The following is a 24739-nucleotide window of genomic DNA, read 5'->3' on the forward strand; positions in this document are numbered from 1 at the left end:
TTTATTGCTAAGAGTAGTATTTTTTCTGTTGAGTAGGATGTGCAGCAACCCAGTCTACAAAGCCTACTCTGAACTACATGAGCTTTGCCAGAACTGCTGCACAGGCAGAGTCCCTGGAGAAGGAGCTTCGATGGCAAATGAGGATTATTGTGCTTTACACCAACTCCCAGCAACGTAAATGATACAGGCAAACAAATCTGCTCTTTGAATTACTTGCATCCATATGGAGGAGCAGGGGAGGCAGAGCTGTGTCACTCCAGGATGCGTGGACTGACACTGAGAAGTATCAGCCCTTGTGCTGAGCTCTTTCTGGGTGTCACACATGCCCTCGAAGCCTTTTCTTCCTTTTTTAGGAGCAAGAAATGATAATTTGTTTAGAGAAAGGAGATAGCTTGTCTTAGAGATACGATGTGTGTTCTTGTCTAATTTCTGTCCTTTCCAGTTGCATCAGTTTAAATTTGCATTTGGAAAACCCACAAAATTTTTCGTTTAAACTCAATGACTCTTCAAGAGGGTTTGGCAAAGTAAGCATTCAAAATAGCTGGTCCATGTGTCTGCATTTGGGTTTTGATCTACTATATGTTACACTAGACTGTTTTTTAAACCATTTAATTGCTTTTAAAATGATGTTCTAATATAAGAACTTTATTTCTGCACTAAGACACCCCAAGAGTGGTTATTTAACAATACCAGAGTATATAATGAGCTCTTTTCAGTAGTATCAGCAGCTGTGTTACAACATCCTGTCTCTTTAACTTGATCTATTCTTGTTTTATCTGATAACTCTCCCCATTTGTGAAAAGTCAGGCCATATTCATGTTGATTTTTTATTTTTTTTTCTTTTCCAGAAACCGGGATACAAACCTGAGTGTGTGGATTTGTGTGGTGCTCGCATTGAGTGGACCTCAGAGAAATCCAGCAGAAAGAATGTCTTTCAGGTAAGAGACAGAGAATTCCACTGCTCATTTGAGTCTGAACTCTGTAAAGAGGTAGGTTTTATTTCCCTGATTTTAATAACTAGAGCCTGATTTAATACAGCATTTTCCTTACCAGTAAAGGAGTGTAACACTTTATCCAGCATCGGTTTACTATTTTTCTAAGAGAAGGATTTCTGATGACTGAGTCTCCTAAACACTTGAGAACCTGTTGATTTATTGATTAATGCTCTATATTCAATTTGTTTTTAAAACTTAGTAGGTAATTGCTTTGGGTTCAGGCCTAGAATCTTGACCTAGAGGACTTCCATAAACACAACTTCTTCAAACTGCTTATACAAGCACGGCTCCAACGCAGTGCGGTTACTCTGTTTATTTTTATTGCTGCTCAGGGTCCTCAGACGGTGATGACCCAGGTTCACTTCTGCGAGGGGAGGGGAGGATTTTAAAAGCTTGCCTCTGTCAGGGCCAGCAGAGAAAGACATGTATTTCTCACAGGACTATTCTTCATTGATGGAAAATAATATTATTTAATTCCTTCATCCAAATCCCATTGAATTGAAAGGGAGGATCAAGGCCCAAGAAGATGAAAGGAGGGGAAAAGCATTACTGCAAGGTTAACATTCCAGGATCTAGGGGCTAAAATAGTTTATTGCAACATCTTCAGGTTTTGGACATAATCCAGCTCCCATGAATATCAGCAGAAAGGATTTGTTGTTTTTTTTCTGTTTCACTAAATGTTGCATCAAGCCACATCAAAATATTATTCTCTATGAGCCGAGTTGTTTCCCAGAGTTCTAACATTTAAAATGTTTAACAACACAAGCAATAAAGGGGGGAGAGACGCAGGAGGGAACATGTCAGGGTCAAGATCCTGTTAGTTACCAGAGAGTCCTTTGGCATCATGACCAGTGAAACATGCTGGAGGAACCAACTGTGTCTGGGTCTGGGGTGGAAGAAAAAAAAATACCACTACACATAAAAAAAACCCCTAAGGGCCTGTACGTGGCTTCTTAAAAAGAAATCTCTTTGGGTCAACTGGGTGTTACAGAGGCTTTTTCAAGGTTTATTTTTCTAGACATCTTTCTAAAGCACATGGAATATTTAGAAATGTTCCTCTTTTCCGAGACAGCGAGACTTATGCTTCTATACCCCCCACATCTTTCAGGTTGTCTTGAGACAACACTTGGGGCTTTGTCATTTCCTAGGTATTTTTAGAATAAATATTTTGGTTTTGCTGTCAATCTTCAGCTTTTTCACTTGGAATGTGATTAAGTATAACCTTAGCCTTCACTCCTGCAACCCCCTGAGCACACTGACAGGTCTTCTGAGCTTCTAGGGTTTATTTCTCATTTTGCAGTAAGCAAAATTCCTGTTTGGAAATGCGTTTTGGAACGGTGATTCATTGCAGCTAATACATTTCCAAAGTAAAGACAAACGAGGCTCTGTTATTGATTTACCAAACTGGTGGTACGAAGGCTCTGCAGTGCATTTTCTTCTCACTTCTGTTCGTGTGAGGTGTAACTCCACTGAATCAGAATAATGTGAGAAAGGAAACTCATGCACTACTGTTTGAACCCATTAAAATGTGTCTTCATCAAGCCAATAAGTGAGTGGGAGAGACATTAAGAAGTAAAAGCATGGGAGGAAGGACATATGTTAAGACACATTTTGAAAAGGGATGGAGCATTGTTTAGACAGAGAGCTACAAGAAGACTGTGCCAGATGGTAAGAGCGAAAGAGGAGAAGGCTTTGGCACCAGTAGTGGTGACATTTTGGGAAAGGAAGGGACTGAACGAGACTGGTGCTACATGAGCAGATAGAGTGGGAAGGGGACTGGAGAGGGAGCGAAGATTTGTGAGATAGTCTGGAGGGAATCCAAGGCGAGTTCGAAAGCAGAGAGGTCAGTTTGTACCTGGAAACTGAATATTTCAGGAAACACTTCTTCTGATCTACTTATTCCTCGTGGGTGGGAATAAAATTGATAGTGTGTGTCTACTTATTCATAGGTTTGTTCAAATGAAAACAACATGGGTGGCTTTCTTTAATGCTTTCTCTTTTTTTTTTTTTTGCAAGCTAAATATAGATGCATTGCTATTTGATTAAACATATTAGATGCTTAACTCTGAAAAGATCAGAAATAAGTATAATTATATCTTCAAAGCCCATCAAAACATAGTTGGCTTTTTTTTTCATTACTTTCTAGTAAAACCACCTATTCTCATTCAAACAGAGCAGTGGTTGCTTTGTGCTAATGTGTTGTACTAGGAGTAGGTGCAGAATTTTGCATTTGATTTAGCAAGGGTGCTCAATTTGAGTTCATGAATTATAGATCATAAATGGAAAATGACTATTTAAATTTTGGGTTGAAGAAAAAGAAGGAAATCTTGGATTTAAAATCTAAGCAGATGACACTTAATGGATAGCAGCAAGGAGATGGAGCATAGGAGTATCATAAAGAAAAACTAATTGGAAACATGATCGATGCAGAGAGGAAAAAAAAGGAGGAAACTGCAACTAAATGATATTCAGGCAGGAAGATTTGGGTTTCTGGTCTTGATCATGATGTTTTCAGCAGTGTTACTCCTCTCATTTTAATTGAGCTACTCCCTTTTTAACAGGATAAGTCTGATCTGTCTCACACTATCCAATTTGTGCATGCAATCTATTTCTGCTCTTGATGAACAGATTATGTGGGGTTTTTTTTTCCCCCTCAACTTTTCCTTAATAGTAACTGAAAATATGCACATCTCATAGAATATAACCTCCTGATTTCCTCTCATTTATTTTATTGATGATGTAACAGGCACCAAGGAAAAGACCTGGCTAGAAACAACTTCCCATGATGTGAGGAAAGGTAGCAGCTTTCAGTGAGATACTTGCTGTTTGTTCTTGCTGGCTGAGTGATGTGATGCACTAGGTCTTCATCGGAGGAGTGTTGAATAAAAGAAGATTTATGTTCAAATCACATGCTTTAAATATTTCTGCTAAGTGCTAGTTTGCTCTTTGGTGTTTAGCCTGAAATTTAAAGCACTGAGGATTAAAAGGATTACAACATAATCTTAAATAATCCTAAGTGTCATTTACAGAGAGATGGTTGTAATAACTAAATAAAACCATGTTAAGGGATGGCAGTGTTGTCAGTCAGCAACTGGAACAGGAACAGCGCCTGTGTCGCTCTGTTGTTCTTCCTTTGCCTTTTTTTTTACTTAGTTTGATATTGGGAAGGTGTTTTTTGATGTGGGTTATCAAAAAGGAAAATAACTTAATGGGCTGCTTTTCAGTCAGCACTGATATGGCTGTTGAAACACCAGTAACGAGGCTAATTTGCAGATTTTTTTCCAATATTCCATATTTCCTACTTCTAGTAAACTTTTCAATTGGATCTTATTCGTTCCCCCTGTTTTATTCAACCTCTAAGTCAAACAGCCTTTTAATTTGAAATTCAGCCCAGACTCCATGGAAGATGTGCTCTTGACCTCTGGATTTTTAATTCTGGGGGTTCATTAGCACAAAGTCCTGTGGTTGTACACTATTTCCTTGAAGAGGTTTTGGGAGGTTTCTCTCAGATAATTCAAAAAAGAAAAGGAAAAGTAGGAGAGAGGTGAAAAGTACAAAAAAGGTCACGAGCAGCATATTTATGAACCTATCAAGGGGCTTTGTTCTCTTAATTGCACCATTCATTTAACTAACAGGCATTTTTTGGTTTCTTTAGTCATAATTTTACCCTGTTCACCAAGTTCACTTTTAGGAAGGTTTCATTTGAGGAATTTCTGGGGTTGTATGGCTGGGCTCTTGCCACAGATGTGGTGTGATAGCGTTTTTTGTTTCAGTGCACTGCAGATGTAAGAGGTTACTCAATCATACCCAACTAAGAAGTGTATTTTACAAATAGAGAAAGCTGTATAAGGCCTACAGTATTCCAACAGTGAGACAGCTGAAAGTACAACTGCACCTATGTGTAATATGAAAGAATTTATCTTGCAGCTGTTTCATATATAATAACATTTGTGGTGCTGATCCTGGGTAACTCCCTTGTCCTTGAAGCTCTCCAGCTTTGTCCAGGCGCATAATCTGAATGATAAGCTATTTTGTTCCACATACTGTAGGATCAGGATACTGTCTGGATGCCTCCCAGGAATGGTTTAAGTCACTGCTTTTTGCCATGGGAGGGATCACTTTTGTTTCCACGATCTCTCCAGAGGAAGCACTGAGAGCGCGATGCGGAGGGGCTTGGGTTGGGATTGGTATTTGGGTTTCTTTGTGTGTTTTTAAACATAAATGCTGTGCAGAGGAGGGAAATCTACAAAAGCCACCTTGCAGTCTTGTGGTGGTCCTTATCAGCAGCTGGAGCATGTTCCCACCCAAAACCTATCCCAGAGTTGGTCCCATTTCCTGAGCCTGAGAGTGCTCTTGCATTCAGCTCCAAGTTGTGCAGGAGCCTTTGCTGGCTTTGAATCTGCTACACACCTCTTGTGATCTTAAAACACCGTTTATTCCACTTCTGGACCTCACTGCTGTGGCTGGGGTTTAATTTCTATCCCAGAGACCTGAATATGTTATTGCTTAATTAAAAGACTTGGCCACACCACACAGTCATTAGGTGGTGTCAGAAGGAGATTCTTTAAATAACAAACTTTTTTTAAAAAAAAAAAACAAACACAAAAACAAGGAATGGTCTTCCTCTTCAAAAGAAGCATGGCCATCAATTTGAGGGAGGTGGGACTCCCACTTTGGGTACCTGGAGTTCCAGGACCAAGGGAAATTGTTTCCCACTGCCAGAGGGCATGGTTGGATGGGATATTGGGAAGGAATTGTTCCCTGTGAGGTGCTGAGGGCCTGGTGCTCAGAGAAGCTGTGGCTGCCCTATCCTTGGATATGTCCAAGGCCAGGTTGGATGGGGCTTGGAGTGGAGGGTGTCCCTGCCCATGGAATGAGACCAGTTAAGGTCCCTTCCAACCCAAACCTTTCTGTGATTTTGCATGAACACCCTTTCTATTGTTGTAAGCTGGAGGTCTTGAGCACGGCAATGTGGAACAGCCTCACAATTGTGGTTCTAGTTCTCTTCTAACTCCCTTGTTAATGACCTTACTGGCAAAGCCCCTGCCAAAATATTCAGTAAAACCTAAACAATGAATGCAGATAATCTTCTGATTTCTCAACATGTCTACAATTTTCTGATCTAAAACCCATGAATGCATTTTTTTTTTCATGTATTCAGTTGTATTTTTCTTAATTTCTTTTACTTTGAATGTCACATAAGATTTAATGCATATTTTAGTGATCAAAAACAAAAAGTATGAGTGAGAGTACACAGTGAAAGAGGAAAACCAGCCTTGATTGTCTGGAAAGTTTTACAGGAAGTAGAAAATTGCACATAATATGCATTTTAAACCTTATACAACTGAGAAGTTACTTTGGCTTTTAAAGACTTTAATATGATTTTTTAAGGTGATGAGGAGGAGAGAGCTTTAGAGATCCTTGGTAATTTTATTTTTTGTTGTTTAATTTATTTTTTGTGTCTGAGAAAGATTTAAGTGTACTCACTTCACCTGTATTGACAGTAGCTGCTCTGGGACCCAAGGAGGTGTTGAGATGTCCCTGGTTAGTAAAGAGCAGAACAGGCAGAAAAAGCAGCTGAGGAAGGAAAAGATTCTTATCTGACTGAGAATAAGCAAGAGTCTGGTAACTGGAACACTCTGGAATATGAAGTTGTACCTTTCTTTCAGAAGTGTTGGGTGAAAAAGGGTCAGGCTTTGACCTTCTCTCACCAGTGTCTCACTCTTCAGTCTGATGTTACTCATGTTAGCCCAAAGAGCATGTGTGGAAAGTGAGCTGGATTTCAGATTGCTCAGTCATCATGGCCACAGAAGCTCTTGATGTGATTCATTTTATAAGAAATATCAGGTAATAAAGCCATTTTCCCCCCCCAAAAAAAAGTGACAGAAAGAGGGACAGATATCATTACCCCTGTGATACAAACAAAGCTTTAACAAGGACAGGAACATACAAACTCTAAGGACTTTGGCATCATTTGTATAAGAAACCTTTAAAAAAAAATGAAAAAAAACTTTTCTATAACATACAAAAATATTTCAATATTTTGATAGTTCAATATTCAAGCTATAATCAATTTGGAAATAGACAAACAGTCAACAGGAGGGCACTCGACTGACAGCATTGTGCATTTAAAAAGTTTGGGAAACTGAGTCTTCAACCTCTGTAGCAGAATTTTAGGGGACTTCTTTACCAATTTAACCTCTGTAACAGGATTTCAAGGAGCAGCAACTTTATTCTTGAAAAGGACAAACCAAACAGCTAAGTTAGAGGTGTCACAAAGTCATAATTAATCTGTTTCTCTCACTTGCTGAGGTTTCTGAGTCTGCTTTGGGGTAACACAAACCCTTAATTATGTCACTAAGGCCTTCTGTATTTTGTGGCTACAGAATCAGAACATTAGTATTTTGATATTATTAAAAGAAAATATTAAAATCTAATTACAGCTATTTTAATGATGTGAAAAGGTGTAATTGCTGAAAAGCAATAGTGAGGTCTACTCCTGATCAACAATATTTTGCTATAGTTGACTTCTTGAAATAAGATTCAAAATTCTCGAAAAAGCTTTGATTGATTTGTAGCTAAATATGATATTACCTAAGCAGATACATTTTTTTTTTTTTCCCCAATTATTATCCTAAAAATATTTTGTCTCTTGAAAAGTGTAACTTCAACAAATCATGGAGATCTAGGAAAGGCTTGAAAGGCTGGCTGCAGCAGAAGCTGCCCTGAGCAGGGTGCTGTGGTGCTGCTGTCTGTGGCACTGCACATCACCTCAGAGTGGTACCCACTGCAGGCCATGGCCTGGGGTCTCTCTAAATGCTGGAGAATTCCAAAATCCAATTGAAAAGCAAGCCTAAATTTTCCATGAAACCAGGCTGGTTGTTAAATCTCACGATGTTCATTCCCCCCAATCTGACATTATGTGTACATAGAAGTGTGTCTGCTAAAAGTGATTATTGTAACAGTTCACTGTGCTTTTTAAGAGCCCATCCTTTGGCAAATCCAAGTGCTGATACGTGAGTGGCCGTGATAGGTACGAGTGTCTGTGTGTGCTCATACACATGTGCTTCTCAAGAAATTATCTGAATCACTTAGCCTGTGACAGCCACGCTTGCAGCTTTCACAAGTGCAGATGTTATTTGTCCATCAGAAAAGAAAATATTTATTTCAAGCCACAGGCATTTTCTGTGCTGCAGAAATAAAACGTAGCAGCAGTTAATGCTTAATGTGCGTGTGACATAATTTTGTCAGGGACAGGAGCACGGCTGAGCACGAGGACCTGGACAAATCTGTGAGAGCAGAGGAAGCACCTTGTGCCTTGCAGAACGCCCACCCCACGAGAGAAAGCGACCCGGGCAGCGTGACAGAGGAGCAGCTCATTTTTCCCATTGTTTTTTTGGCGGAATTCACAGCGGGCTGTGCGGTCGGGGAGGGGAGGAGGGGGCTTGAGAGGTTTTACTTTGTTTTGCAGCTGAAGGAGCGAGCGGCGCTCTGCAGCTCCCGCAATGGAAATGGGCTGCAGCCTCTGCTGCATTATTCATAAACATATTGCTGCCATCTCGTGGGCAGCAAACGGGCGGGCAGGGAGCAGAGCAGGGATGCAGGGAAGGGATGAGGACAGGGATGAGGGATACAGGGAAGGGATGCGGGGAGGGATGAAGAGAAGGGATGAGGACAGGGATGAAGGGCAGGGAAGCAGGAAGGGATGAGAGCAGGGATGAGGACGGGGATGCAGGAAGGGATGAGGACAGGGATGAAGTGAATGGATGAGGATAGGGATGCAGGAAGGGATGAGTACAGGGATGAAGGGAATGGATGTGGGAAGGGATGAAGGGAATGGATGAGTACAGGGATGAAGGGAAGGGATGAGGAAAGAGGATGAGAGCAGGGATGAGGACAGGGATCAGGGGTAAGGACAGGGATGAAGGGAAGGGATGAGAGCAGGGATGAGGACAGGGATGCAGGAAGGGATGAGGGAAGGGGATGAGAGCAGGGATGAGGACAGGGATCAGGGATAAGGACAGGGATGAAGGGAAGGGATGAGAGCAGGGATGAGGATAGGGATGCAGGAAGGGATGAGGGAAGGGGATGAGAGCAGGGATGAGGACAGGGATCAGGGGTAAGGACAGGGATGAAGGGAAGGGATGAGGGAAGAGGATGAGAGTGGGGTGAGGGCAATGGAGGCAGGCAGGGATATGAGGGCAGAGGATGCAGGTAGGGATGAAAGGAAGGGATGAGAACATGGATGAAGGCAGTGGATGCAGCAATGAAGGGAATGGATTAGAACAGGGATGAGGGCATTGGATGATGTCAGTGGATGAGGGTAGGGATGCAGGCAGAGATATGAGGGCAGGGATGCAGGCAGGGCTATGAGGACAGTGGAGGCATGCAGGGAAGGCAGCCAGGCCTGTCCAGTCTGTGCCCAGTGCCACCAGGGCTCTCTCTTTCCCCGTGGACTCGTCCTGCAGGGCATTCTGCACCCACCGTGCTGACACTGAGCACTGTTAAAACATCTTTCAGCCAAAATCGGTGCCTGACTGAGGAATTCAGACTATTAACTGGTCTAAAGGAGGTGTCCCTGCCCAGGGCAGGGAGGCTGGAACAGGTGACCTTTCCCTTCCATCCCAAACCATTCTGTAATTAACATTAATTTAACTGGTTTCTGAATCGATTAATTTTATTTTTTTAAATTTTTTTTTTTTTTTTTTTTTTTTTAAAATAATATCCCTAAATTATTCCTTGGGTAGTAAATTTATGCTTTAAAATGGTGATTATCTTCTGATCAGCTGATAGGAAAAAGGTAAATAGCTTCACAAGGACTAGCTGGTTCAAGATAAAGCATGAAATAAAAATTTTGGCGACAGATAGTCAGTAGGGTGAATTTGATAAAGCACCTCTGATGTGAGTGTGGCCCTTGGTGCTGTGTTTTATGCACCCATGATCTGGGCAAAATGGCATTTTCTTAGTTCTGGCAATCAACAGCTGAAAGAAAAATGTAAGAAATGCAAGAGAAGACTGGATTTCCTGATTATTTATTATTTTAAGGTTTAATGCTTCTCTTAACTGAAAACAGTTAAATTAATTTAAGAGCATTATGATTTTGCATATTTCTTAACTTAATGTAAGCTAATATGAACAAAAAAAAAAAAAAGGATCTTGATAGGAGCCCAAACATTCCCTTAATTTATCAAACTCTTGGGGGGAAAAAAAAAAAAAAGAGAAGAGAAAAACGAATCCTAAATGAACTCACTCAGAGATAATCAAATCTGACTTGTTTACATGTTTGGTGCTGGTATTTCTGTATTCAGCCACTACATTTTTTAAAATCTTGGCGAAGCCACTTGACTCCATTTTTTTGTGTTTCTCTTTAATGACTGAGGCAGATATTTGGAATTGGCTGGGCATGGGGAGCCTTGGCTGTCCTCTCTCTGAATTTGTGTGCAGAGGGATGCCAGGGGAGAGGTTTGGGACTCACATTTTTTTGTGTAGGAGTGATTTCTTTGCAGACAGGATATTTTTTGGATGCTGGAAGGTGTTACATGGACAATGGGAGGCAATTTAAATGCAAGGGGAGAACTGCAGGCAGTGACCTGCCCTCTCCTTTAGATACTACACCTCTGGTTTTCAGCTGAGCAGGAATTCCTAAACTGTGATTCATGGGCCACTAATGGGATGGGGAGACTTTTTTGAAATGGTAATGCAGGAGCAGTGGGTCTCAGAAGCCATTAAAGGTAGTTCCCAGATGAAAGGAAAAGCCACAAGAACATTTTCCACCTGGGACCCTCACTTTTCAAACCTCCTTCTCAAGTTTATTGATTTTGAGGATGCGCCTCCAATTGATCCCAGTCAGAGACTATTTTTATATGGATTATGGGAGCTGTTAAAAGTTTGAGATCCAGTTAAAGGACTGGATTTCTTGAGTTCTGGGGTTTTTTAGTGTTAGAAGGTTTTCTGTTGGTTTTTCTCTTTTTTTTTTCAATTTTTTTTTTTTTTTAAATTTATTTTCCTGTCATAACCTCTGCTCTGATTTGGGGTAAATAAATCCCTAGGAATTTCAGCCACTCTGTCTGCAATTGCATCTGTAAAACACAGTGATCCAAGAAGTCTTTTTTTTTTTTTTTGCAAACATTTTCTTTGGCAAAAAAAGTTGTAAGGAGGGGATGTGGTTTGTTTACCATTTCATGTAGAAATAGTCTAACAAACATAAATTACCAGACAACTTTAACACTGAAAATCCACAGCACTTCAGTCACCCCCCCCCATTTATTCTTTTTGTCCTCATAATAGTCATGATTGCTACAAATACAATATTATTTGAAATTTTAATATACTAAAAACCTTGAATGTGTTTAGCCTCCCTCAAGTCAGAGTTTACAGGTAAATTGTCACAGATTGAGCTTTAAACTATTTTTTCTGGAGGCAAAGTGTGCATTTGTATATGTGAATATTTGCATGAGAGCACATTTTAATTTGGGAAAATGGGAGCCAATTACTGTGATTCTCTTAAGTAATAGAATAATTATTATTATTTTCTATTATTTGTACATAGTCATCACTAGGTGGAGGCATACTTTACATATTCTATTGAACATGTCATCTGTTATGGACTGAGATGAATTGCACTGATACTGCAGAGTTAAGAGAATGATCCCATTTTTGCCCTGAACTGTTGAAATAACCTGTTACCACCCATGCCCAGCTCTCAAGCAGACTTGAGTTTCAACCATTGCTTGCACTGAAAAACAATTAAAAATGGATAATTTTTTAATCATGTGCTGCCAGAAATGCCTTGAATTAATTCAGAAAAATTGATAATGTGTGGTAAAGTTAAAAGGAGAAAACAATGCAGGGGCCACAGAGCAAGAGATTGAAAGGACAAATATCTATTTATTTCAGTACCTCATCCTGAAATACTTAAATCAATACACAGTGGATTGACTGGGTGTTTTGCTTCTCATTTTAGTTATGGTAGCAAAGTTAATTCCCAGTCCATCCATATCTCCCTTTTGGGGCTGCCTGTTACAGACTGTGCATGCTGGCTTTTGACTGAGGGTCACAAGACTTCCTCCATTGATGTTAATACACTAATTTCACCCAAACTCTCCTGATTTACGTCTGTGCAGGTGGAAATAATACCATGATAATGCTTCTTTCCTTCTTTCACCTTTATGAACTGATAGGGTTGGGTCTGTGCCAGGTGGCCCTTGGCTGGCACAGCCCAAGCCCTTTTTGGGAGCCCACAAAAGGAAAATTTCAGGGGTGAATGTGGGAGTCTGAGACAAGAACTGTCCTTCTCCATACCAGGAATACCCTCTTGTGACTCTGCAGCTTTTACTACCCCCTGACTTTTACTGTGGGAGAAAGGTGGCTCATGGTACAAAGATTATAAAGAAAAAAATACACTTTATTCAGGAAACAATCCCTATTTTTTTGGGGTATGACACATATTGTCTTCTACCCATGCTGAGAAAAGTGGGGTGAATACATTTTTACATCTTTGCCATTTCAGTATATTTCAGGGAAAGGAGTCAGGACTGTTGAGAGAGATTTCCTGAGCTCTGCATCTTCCTACCCCCAGACTAGCACTGCTGTGACTCCCAGCTTTGTCACCTGCCTTGGGATGCTCTGCCCCTGATGGTCCAGAGCTCCTCCTTCCCTGGGATTGAGTCAATCAATTCTACCCTGGGAATAGACCCTTCCATGAAGCCTACACCTGTCCACAGACAGAGCTTTAAAACACCTGAAATATTCTCCCCTTGTGTTTAGTTTGTTGTTTGGGGATTTTTCCCCTGTATATTCTGTATATTCTTTTTTTTTTTTTCCTCTTTTTTTTTTCTTTTTTTTTTTTTTTTTTAATGATTTGGAATCACACTTTTAATAATTATATTCACAATCTAAAATTAAATAAACATTGTGTTTAGTGATCAAGGAATTGCCAACCAGAGCTCAGGAAATTATGTCCAGCAATTTATCAGTGTGTAGAAAATAATTATAGCAATATTTTGAAATGCATTGGTTGCAGTTTTGTTTTGATTTATACAATGTAAATAATCAGTTTTGATTCTTCTGTTTCAAATGACTTTTTTGGAAGTAAGGCTTTTGAATAAGAGTCCCTCAAACCAAGCTGTTACTCCTGGGAAATTCTGCAGTGGTATGTTACTGGCATTTGAAAAATGCACACCTTCTGAGAAAAAACAGGAAAATTCTGTCAGCCAGACTGATGGGAATTCCCAAGTTTGGAAATGCAAGTTCTGTTGGAAAACAATGGCAGCACAATTCAGCTAGGGCTGCAGTTGGAGTGAAAAGGAACATGTTTTCGCCATTGCATACATTTTTCTTTTTTTTCCTCCTTTTTGATTTTTTTTTTTTTTTGTGTGTTTTGTTTTGTTTGGATTTTTTTGTTGCCATTCTGGAAACAAATATTCTACACGATCAGTTAAAAAGTGCAAAGTAAGGAAAGAGAGAGAGTAATGTGTGTTGGAACATAGCATAGGCTTTACCCATGTAGAAAAGTGTGAAGAAATATGGTAAAATTGAGTGTAAACAAAGAAATGGGGAAAATGAATGTGGGAGTGAAGAACTGTGTGCAGGGAGTAGGAAGACTGTAATCCAATAGTAGAGATGAAAGGAAGGGAAGCCAATTTTTTCAAATATTCCATAATAACTTCGATGCAGCAAGGTAAAGGATCCGAACAAAGGGTCAAAACGCCACAAACCGGGGAAAGGAGAAAACACTACGTGCGGCGAGGAGCGCGCAATTTATTGTCATTATTTTTGTTTAGGATCAATTATTCTCTCCATCTCCTGGCATTTCAGGACTCTTTTATAATTACCAGCACTATTTTCTCTCCCTCTCCTGCACACACGCTCCGTCTCGCTCCCCCTCTCAGGCAACACTTCTCCTCTTGCGCAGATTTGAGGGGGTAGGAGGATCTCAGGGGTTCTTTGCAAGATGCTCGTTTCCCACCGCAGACTGTGGCATTGCCAGGACTCTTCAGGGGACTCTCTGCCAGCTATCCTTAAAAGCTTGCAGAGGAGTGGGAGAAGATTTGCATACTGCCCAAGCAGGGCCAGATTTGAACCCCCCTCTCTGCTGAATAGTTTGTTACTGAGTAAATAACGACATCAAAATCGCTGCAGCTTCTGCAGTGGAGTAGGTGCTGTGCTATGCCAAGGGTCTGTCCCTTATTTATTTTCTCTCCCCAGTCCTAAAATGTTCCTTTTTTATAATTCAGAGATTTATTTTCACCTGCATTCCTCCCGCTTCTGATTTTACCTTTCTCTGCTCTTGTTTTCCCTTTCCCTTTATTTGTATTTTAATAACATATTTTAAGCCTTTTTTTTTCTCCTGCTCTCAATGTGATGACAGTGTATCCTGATGGAAAGATAATAATGCCCAAGGAGGTTTTCTTTTATGAATTCTGCTGGTGTTACTTTCACATGCACAAATATATCATCTTGATTTCTAGCTCTGGGTCATTTCATTGCTCTTGTATGTCTTGCTACGAGATGTTTCCTGTAATTAAAAGATTAGGTTAAATAGATTATTTGTGCTGCCCTGTCTACATAAATGTTCTGTTTCTCTGCCTCTAGATACTGGCTTTTGTGTTTTAAGGCAATGTTGTGTACATGGAGTTGCATCATGTCTCCTTTGTCTTTAAGCTGCTGATTTATTGGTGAGAGAAGCAATCAAACGAGACATTTACTGCCATAGCCTCGTAGGGTCAGTGAATTAACAGGTGCCAATAAGTTCTGAGGAAGTGTTTTAATCGTTTCTAAAGTATTTAATTAATGGACTTTCTTAGAGGCGTGGTGACAGAGCAGACATAAGGCTGATAAATATTTAATGCTTGTATCTAGGGAACTTTTTCTCCCTTTCGTGTAATTTGAGGTGTTTACTAATGGAAAACAAAACCTAAATTGTTGTGCAGCATGCAATCAATGCTAAGCTGCTATTAGATTGTCCAGGGTTTGGATACCTATCAGGAATTAATCTGCATGTGCTATGATATTCTGCATTTAGAGCTGGTTTTCTTTAGAGGGGATTTTGGAACTGGGTTTCTCTGACATGGCTGGATATCTATGCATTAAATATCTATGTTAATACTTATGGGCTGTTTCTATAAACAAAATTTCTTGAATATTAAATGTGTGCATGGCTGTTTGCTTGGGCTGTCATGTTTTCTGCAACTCCCAGTCGTAGGGTGGTAGTAGAAAAGACACTCCAGGTCCCAACACTCTTGTTGCTCGTTGTTGGAAATGCCATAATTATGCTTAAAAGTTTGAGGATGTTTTGAACTTACTAATCATAATTTGGATTTTTTCTTTTCACCCTAGAGGAACATTTTCCTACTTGTTACTTTCCTAAGTTTTCACTCCTTCACTCTTAAAAAAAAAAAATAAAAAAATTAGAGAGGAAAAAAAAAAATCATCAGCTGTGTATAAATTACATTTGATAGTATATAATTCCTCTCGTTCCTGTATTCTCCTTGTTCTATTCCCATGAAAAGAACAATTATTTTTTTTTCATTAGTATCTCTACCTTAAGGAATGAAGATTTTGGTGCAGCAAGTGTGGGTCCATTAACCAAAGACCCTTTCCTTGCTTTCCCTTGCTCGTCTGAGCTTTGTCAAGTCACGCTCTGCTGTGTGCCGTGCCAGGTCTAGGAATGCAGAGCCTCTGGAAGGAATTGATTCTATTTGTTTTTGCAGTTCAGCAGAGCTCTGATCCGCAATGCTCCAGCACTCCAGGCTGTCCCAGACACCTTTTGCCATTGTAAGTGCATCAGAAGACTGGTTATTAGGTTGTAAGAGTTAATTTTGTCCTGTCAGGAGAGAGAAGTTGGTATTTCAGGGCTGGGGACACGGCACTGGCCAGCCAGTGCTCTCACTGGTGACAGTGCCTGTGAGCAGCTCAGCTCTGCTGATCAGTTCTAGTTACAATGGCAGGCTGCTGGAGTAACAAAAACACATTTATATAGTGCCCAGGCCTCTTGAGCACACAGAAAATGTAACTGAAACTATTGTGATTTAGTGACAATATTGTTTTATGAATCCCTGAGCTGTTAATGCAGGAAAGATGGAAAAGATGTCAGCCTGTGGCACCTGAGGAGGGAGCAGGAAACTTCCTTAGAAGTGGCTGATCCTGAGAGAGTCACAAAAACAGCTTCTGGAGGTGTCTCTTGTGTTATCCAGAAGTTTGAACACACAGATCTATGGAAATGATGTGATGCAAGGGAAAAAATATTTATGATGGAAAAGAAATGAATCTTATCAGAATTCAGCTAATATATACTATATAGTACTTGCATGTTATAGTATATTTCATAGTCCATTCTTTTTCTCCCCTCACTTTATAAGCTCCTACTCACTTTTCCTCTCTGTCTTTATTAAGATAATTGCTATTTGAAAACCTTTTATTAGGCATCTATGATGTGGCCATTTGCTAGGGCTAGGTTTGAAGTCATCCGCGTTTTCTTTCCAGCCCTTGTAGCACGTAGAGAAGAAGGATGTGCTTATAATCAGTCAAGGCAAAATAATTGGAAATAGGAATAATAATACAGCAATGGGGCAAAATAATTGGAAACAGGACTAATAATGTAGCAATGGCCAATGTATTTGTCAGCTCGCCTGCGATGGTTTTGGTTTTCCACTTGACTCAGTGAATGTGTACGTGGCATGTGGGGGGAAGCAGGCATCTCTGTGAGTCTGATGTAGGCAAACCTGGAAATGCAGTTATCACAAATGTTGATTAGATCTGCCTGTGTAATTAAAAATACACATCTGCCTCTTTGAAAATGCAGCTCTGTTCTTGGGCTTTTGGTTTTAGGCTTTCAGAGACAACCGTGCCAATGTGAGCAAGCCGAACAGTAACTTCGTTTGGACAAACTCTCACTCTGCTACTTTTTGTTCATAAATGCAGTTAACAAGTTCTTTTGTACTTCTTTGAGTGTTAATTGATGTAAACAAAGTCTGCATTTTATCTAATCCCACTGAAGCTTGTTAAAATTAGAGATGTGCCAAATTATTCCAAAGCAGGTTGTAAAGTAAGTGAACCATTAGATCCACTGGCTCACAAATGGCATAGACAATGTGTGCTCTGTTTGCTTCTTTTTCAGGGACTGTTTATGTCAGAACTTTCAAATCACAGGTTTTTTTGCATCTCTAACATTGTGTTTAGTTAATCTGTATAGCAGAAATATAGTACAAGCAGCAGGGCTGAGCGTGCCTGAAGCTATTCCTAGAAAAGTCCATATATACACTCCTAATTGAGCATACCTAGCAATCAGCTCTTCTAATTTCTATATCCAGCATTTTCTTTCTCACAGACATGTCCATTTGTTAGCATTTTCCCTTTGCAGGACTGTGATTTGCAAAATTGGTTATTGCCCAATGTGTTATTTCAGTGATGGTAATCCAACACACAGGGCTCTGTGTTGACCTCAGCTAAGCCTCCAGGGTACAGGGTGAGCACTAAGGCATCATTTCTATGGAAAAATTAGTGGGATTGATACAACTGCATGGAACTGATGGCCGTTCTGTGCTTTCCTTGTAACTAGGCTGTCCTCACCAGAGGCCGTCCTCAAAATCTGGTTGTTCAAGGCTGCTGTGATTCTGCTCCTCTCCACACCTTTATCTGCTCCAATGCCTTTTGGAAAGTTATTCTTTTCCATCTCCTGCCTCCTCTCCAGGCTTCAGTGTCTCTGATATGCTGTGCTGGTACAGGACAATGCCCAGAGCTGTTGTGCCTGCACTATAAACACAAAAGTCTACACTCCTGCTCCAGCCCTCATCCCCTTCCTGACTCGATACCAACCAGGTTCTCTCAAGTCTTCTGGCACTTAACCAAGGGGACAAGTTCAAAAAATCTAAGTCTTTTAAAGCTGGGTGTGATGTCCACTTGGACTTTCACTGCAGGATCCCACTGAAAGAGGTGATGGGTTTGTTCTATACACACCATAAGATGTATGACTGGGGCCTAACGATAATAGGAATAATTAAACCTTATAAAATAGCAAAAAAGTACCTCTCTGACCCGTTTTCAAGTTTTGCTTCAAGCTGTAAATGATCACCAGGGATCAGTATCCTACAACTGCTTGTTTTACAGCACCTCATGGCAATTATTCCTAGCAGAAGTTAAATTCTAAACTGCTAAACTGAGATATTGTGTCTGTGCAGCAGGAACATTCACTGCTGCCCTCAAGGTGAAGGAGAGCAAATCTATGGAGAAAGTGGTTAGTGTTAGGATTTTCCTGGACTTTGGGAACTGAATAGCTGGATACCCAATTAGGAACCAGATCCATAAACACCCTTACTGACCTATTTAGCAGTGTCTTTATTTTTGCTTAATTGCCAGCACTTTTTTCCAAACAAAAATGTTTTATAGACAATGTTTCTCACAGGTAAAGCTGAGATAAGCTGCTGAAGGATGTCAGAAAAGACAGATCTCAAAGATCAGTATATATAGATGCTAACTTTCATAATTCTCTGTTTTTTTCTAGCTGCCAGCACCATGGTATCTAATCTTTTTAGCAAACAGGTGGCTCTTGCAGCATGCTTTACAATCAGTCAGACTTTGCCTCAGTCTAATTTGCTTAATCATATTAATTAATTACTTTTGTAAATGTCAGAAAAGTTCAGCAGACATTTTACTTTTTAAAAAGATTTTTAAAGATCTTTCTAGTAAATATGTAACTTTGAAATATCTCCAGTATTTTTACTGAAATTGCATAGTTACTCAGATTATTCATTACAAGTAAACTATTCTGCTTTTTTTTGTCAGTCTTTTCACTTAGCAAATTGACTTAGATTTCTATGAATTTATATCCTATTTTATCTCAGTTTAATTAGGTGATGCCAATCAATTTCTTCCTATGATCTGTTCTGCTAGTTACAGTGTGGCATTTTTCCATTTAATGTACCCTCTGATTGGAGAACAAAGCATTAGTGGTAGGTAAGCACTATGGACTAGAAATTATTTGGGTTTTTTTTTTTTTCCAAATGCTTTTTATTTATTTATGTCAAGATTTGTTTGCTAAGAGTGAGGGATTTTTTTCAAGTATAGAAAACTCCAGAAGTCAACTTTAGAGTGGGAAATGAAAAGTGTAACATCCCTCCTAAAGCTGCAACTCAGGTGTTGTAAGCCACCTGTCTTGACTAGGCATATTTGCAAAATGGTGACACCATAGTCTTCATTTAATAAAAATCTAAATGGCAGGTTGAGAACATTTACAGGACCATTTTTGATAGTTTTGTGGAGGGTTTTGTGGGGTTTTTCCCCTTTTTTTTGGCTGTATCTGTGTTGGATGTTATGTGCTTATTTAGTAAGGCTCAGAAGAGAGGTCAAGGCATAGGGGATACTCTGAGGGACAGTTCTGAGAATCAAAATATTGAGACTTTGCAGAACTCTGCAGTCACTGAATCATAGCGGGCTTAGGTGAAATGAAGGAAAACAAATGCTCCTACCTCAAGAAGCCTTGGGGGAATCACTTGAAATAAAGCCTAATTGACTAACAAATCTACAAATGGTGCTTTTCTTTACATCTGACCATGTAGTACATTTCCCATCATTTCTTTGTGCTAACACATTTTCTGACTATCGGCGTCTGATGCGTGCAGTCCTCGCTGCCAGTCGGGGCGCAGGCGATGTGCTCCAGATGTGCAGTGCAGGATCACTGTCCTGCAGCAAAAAGCCCTTCTGTTCCTGTCTGTAGCAACATTTAACTTTGAGCAGGGCAGTGATGGTTGCAAAGAATTCCTCTTTTCTTTAGTGTCTGTGAAAGGCTGAGACTTTTAGGTTAAAAATAAGTAAACATGAGAAGGTTAAAAAAAAAGCAGTTTTTTGCCAGGTGGTATCTTCATGTTACTCAACATCTCTTTAACTCATTGTGAAGACAACAAAAGCATTTGGTTGGTTCCTGCATCATGAGTGCTTCCAGCTTAGAATCCATCTTAAATTGTAAACCTTTGGGATTTCACTCTTCCATGTATTCTTGTGCTGTTGTACTATTTATGCTGCTCACACAATTGTTTGGATAGGATCTTCTAATTTCCCAACTATGCATGGGGGTAGCAGACACTGTGAAGAGCAAAAGGAAGCTGAACACGAGCACAAGGGGTTGTTTTAATTGTCTAGGAATTTCTCTCTCTTTCTGAGATGGCTGTGTGTGGTATTTTTTTTTTTTTTAAATGAAACAAAATGAAGGTTGCACCACAACTTGGCCTTGCTGACATTAAAGTGCACGAAATCTCACCAGCCCTTCAGTGAGCGTGGGGTACATTTAAGCAGAAGAAGGCAGATTTTGTGTGGATCTGGACCAATTGATGTTTTTTTGGCAGAAACAATAGAAAACATATTACACTGTGTTTTTATGTTTGTTTCCTCACACTGTGTGGTTTTGTCTGGTTTCTCTGCAAGCAAGGTTCAAGCTGGCGAGCCACACAGTTTCCTTTTGATTTCTTTGTTGTTCGTTTATTGGAATTTGAGATTGGAAGCAGATACAGTGGATGCAAACCCAAGCGAGCCAAAATGTTTTCAGTCTGCCTGTGCAGCCCTGCCTGAAAGCTCAAGTCATTGAATTTTATGCAGCAACGATATTAAGCTAATTCTTCCAACTCTTCTGGAATGTATATTTCCATTAGGATGGATGTATTCACATAAACTAGTTATTTTAATATTCTTCTGAACTGTAATGCAATTACTCACTCAAATTAGCCTTTCAAAATATTGACTAAAGGGGTTATGACATTCTGATCCTTCATGAGGCTATGGTCAAAAATTCAAAGTTTGTCAAGATTCAAAATGCAGGCACATGAAATGGAGTATAAATGCAGGTTATGTATACACCATCTGCAGCAATAATATTTTAAAAACTTAATCAGTATAATACTGCTTGACAGAATAGCACAAGATAAACTAATATTTTCAGTTCAATTGCATAAAGGCAGTTTAAAAATAGGCCTTACCATTTGATCATGCATTATTTTCCCTATGAAAGAACATGTGGAAACAGTAAGAAATGATAATCCAACATAAAATATACAAATGTACAAATTTTATCCAAATGCTTCAGACAAGCCAATATGGTAACCAGTATAACATACTCTGTTTCTCACTAGCATGCCTTCAGCATCAGTTCTTAAGGGTTTTTTTTAATGTTTAAATATATTTGATGTCCACATAGGGGTCCAGACAAAGCACTGGGGCACCAGTGCCTTCGCATCTGAAGCTGTTCTTTAGCATCTGGCTCCCACCTGCCCACTTAACATAATTACTCAACATCAAACACTGTTTTGCTCATCTCCAGACTTCAAAGCCTCAAAGGAAAGTCCTTGTGCTTCTCTAAGATCCTGCCATGGCCATCGCTGGCTCTGGTGGTGGTGCTGGCACCATCACCCACACGGTGCAGGAGGGTGAGGGGGAGCGCTGAGACCCACTCCTTTCCCCCCATGTACATCTAGTGGGAAGCTCAGCATATTTTTCCTGGCTTATTTCCTTTGAGAGGACAAAAAAAGCTCTTTCCATGGCTGAGAAGACCAGAGTGCTTGTTGTGGTGTCTGTTCCACTTTGTGTACTTATCCCCTCTCATTGTCCAGGTCACTTGCTGTGAGCGATGGTGCTGAGCCTTACCTTTTGTTGGGGTAAGACTAAGATGTCCATCCTTCTGGCTTGAGAGAGCTTTGGTATTCTCCTTCCCTGAGCTTGTGAGTTGTGTTAAGGAGCTGGCTTGTTCAGTCAGGCTCTTCCATCTCCATTTCCAGGCTGTTGTGACGTGGAGATGCTCTCACTTGGATCTTCCTCTCCATATTTGCCATGTGCAATGGAATGGCCCTTCCTCAGCTTCACAGGAACTGGGGAACACTCCTAGAAATGCTCAGGTGGTCAGAGGATAAAGAGAAGTTTCTATGGCCATTCCTCCTTGAAGTGTATTTGCCCACATCACAGCCCTCCTCTGCACAGAATTCCTGAGCTTGAGCTCTCAGTGCTCTTTCCCAAGTGGCACAAAATCCATGTGATTCTGGGCACACCTGGCACACCTGCTGTGAGAACTGAGAATTTTAAATCTTGTGAATTAAAAATCTGGCTTTCAGAAACTAAACCCAGGCTGTGAATATATGCAGAGTAAAAAGGTCTCGGAGAACAGAAGCCACAGGTAAATCATCTGTTTTTTTGGTTTTTTTCTAGAGATGCTTTATTATGGAGGTGTTATTCTTTCTTATTTTTGTAGCTTTCCTTTAACTCGTGGTGATTTAGAGAAGTTTAGATGTTGTTTTGTAATGCAAAATGTGTAATCCTCAAAAAACATGGAAAGCAAAACTTTCCTAAAAATGTTATACTTCCTTTTCTTGCATAGAGTAATGTTTCAGGCTAATGATAAATATCAACAGTGTTTTCAGAGCAAAAAATACTTTAGATAAAGGGCAGAAACAAAGAAAACGCGTGTGGGGTGCGTTAGGAAGTGAGCGAGTTAAGAGACTTTGATCGCGGTTATTCTGCTAGTCCAAATAATGACTAATTACCACGGCAATCCTTATGTTCTGTGCCATACGGACCCCACCATTCCCACTTAAAAACACTAATGGCAAATATACATTGCAAACAGATGCCATGTGCACATATCATCTGAAAAGGCTTTTAGGAAAACAAGAGTGCCGGTCTTTGGATAGAAGCAGAGCAGTTGCGCTGCGGGATGGCAGAGCACCAGTGATTCCCGTCCCGCAGGAGACTCCCCATCTGTGCCACCACTGCAGGAGGGTGGAGTGAGGGAGAAAAGCCTGGCTCAGGTTTGAACACAAATCACCCTCTCCAGGTACAGCTTTTCTGTGCCACAAGCATACATGGGTTGTAGAATGTTAAGTCTGAGCAGGCTGAGATGCCTCTTGTTAGGTCCAAGCCTGTGTTGGTCCTCAGCTGGTGGGGAACAGCTTTGGAAACCAGGCTGCTGGATAGTTTGGGGGTCTCTTTCTGAGATATTGTCTGGAGAAATGCTGTTTAAGGTCTTTCCAACCCCAGAAATTAATTCTCCTCTGCTGTTTCAAGGTAACTTCTGCTCAGCCCATGTGTTGCTGGCTGGAGCACAGCTGTCCCTGACATCTCAGATCACCTTCAGGGAGCTCTGAATTAACAAATACAAGTTGCAGATTTGTAGTCCAGTTGTTGGTGAAGGTGCGCTGTGAATAGGGAGAAGGAGGAGAGGACTGTGAATTGACACAACTGGTATCCTGGTACATCCCTGGGACGGGCAGGTGTTCAGAGGATCAAAATTCCTGGTGGGCTGCAGCTGCTCCTGTAATCTCACCTTTCTGTCATTCCAGCAGAGACTCAGTGCAGAACTCTGACTTCTATAATGAGCCACTTTAGGAGGGGAAATAGGCCTGTAGACAGCATATTTTGCACTGCAAATGGCAGTTATTTTCAGTAATTTGAAAATATGGAGTTAAATTTTGGAAAGCAAGGGGCATCCATGCTTTCCAAAAGTTAATGTTTTTTAAAACCCTTTGCTGGGAAAGGAAAGGAGAAAGGAAAGGAAAGAAAGAGAAAGGAAAAAAGGGGAAAAATAGTATTTTGGCCTACAAATGATTGCTCTGGATTTTATCACTTCATTCTGGGTTTAACCATCATGAAACCTCACACGAAACAAACAGAAATGTTTCTTTATCCCAGAGATGAGGAGGTTTGGTCCACAGAGGCTTCCTAAGTGCTGAGCCTAGTGAGGACCTGCCAGCCTGTCCACGGTGTCCCATGGCACAGCTCAGCCGTGCTCCTGGCAGCACCGAGGGTGCCGGGATCCGCGGATCCTGCGGGCACAGCTGTGGCCACGAGAAGTCGAGGGACGCGTTTGTGTTTGCTCGGCAGCCGTGGCCAGTGGCACAGCTCTGCCACTTGACACATCATAAGACAAACATGTCAGGAGAGAATTGATATGCTTGGAAATCAGTCTGTGGGCAGCTCTCAGCATTAGCAAAGTTTCCTTCTGATATTTCTGCCATGTTGTGGTTTTAGGAGGCTTGAGTTATTCTCTCTTATAGGCATCCAGTTCTCAAATAAGCCCTTAATAATATGAAATGTGTATTTCGTAAGTGCTGATGAAAATTACTTCTAGTAATTTTCCAATTAATCCTTACTGCCTGCTAGTGTTTTGATCCAACCACTGCAGTGTCATGTATAACCCTGAATCCATGGCAATTCCTGAAGCATCATGAGATCTTGATTAATGAAGCATGGCTAATAACTCACCAGCTTTGATGGAGTAAACATCTGAAGGAAAATGTGCATTTTCCTTAAAATATGAAGTTTTCAAAACACTGAAAGAGAAAGGCCTATTGTGACTTTATAATTGCACAAACTGATACCTTTAGTATATGAAAATACTTTAAAATCTGATCTCAGAATTCCTCCAGCTACCTGTCCCTCTGTCCTGCATATTAGTCCTACTTTTTTATTGCTTTATTGCTCTTCTGCTTGCCCCTTCAGAATCATGCTTATGTTACACATTCCTCTAGACAGTCTTTCACACTTCATAAGGCTCTGAACTATCATTAATTAGGAGGAATTTCCTCCTGAAAGTCCCCTACGTCTCTCTGATGGTGCATGAAGAGAGAGATATATCCTCACCAAATGAATGGTTTCTCCCTGCTGGTCATTATCCCTGTGGGACAGTGAAATCTGTCCTGGTGTCACTGACCATGGGCACAAAGAGTGAGCTGACAGAAAATGTTTGTCCAGAGGTACAGAGGTGTTCATTT

The 24739-nt window shown here is 40.5% G+C and overlaps 1 protein-coding gene across 2 annotated transcripts in view; it reads left to right on the forward strand.

The window, feature by feature from the left end:
• The window catches only part of ARHGAP15 (Rho GTPase activating protein 15), a 322285-nt gene that overhangs the window by 57219 nt on the left and 240327 nt on the right, over positions 1 to 24739 (forward strand). For both annotated transcript variants that reach the window (XM_086898275.1, XM_023931396.2), the window contains one exon: positions 849 to 938. In XM_086898275.1, the coding sequence (XP_086754401.1) occupies positions 849 to 938 (90 nt within the window). The remainder of the gene's footprint in view (positions 1 to 848; positions 939 to 24739) is intronic.

Source organism: Cyanistes caeruleus, chromosome 7 (assembly GCF_971803275.1).
Source record: "Cyanistes caeruleus chromosome 7, bCyaCae1.hap1.1, whole genome shotgun sequence".
NCBI classification, from domain to species: Eukaryota; Metazoa; Chordata; class Aves; order Passeriformes; family Paridae; genus Cyanistes; species Cyanistes caeruleus.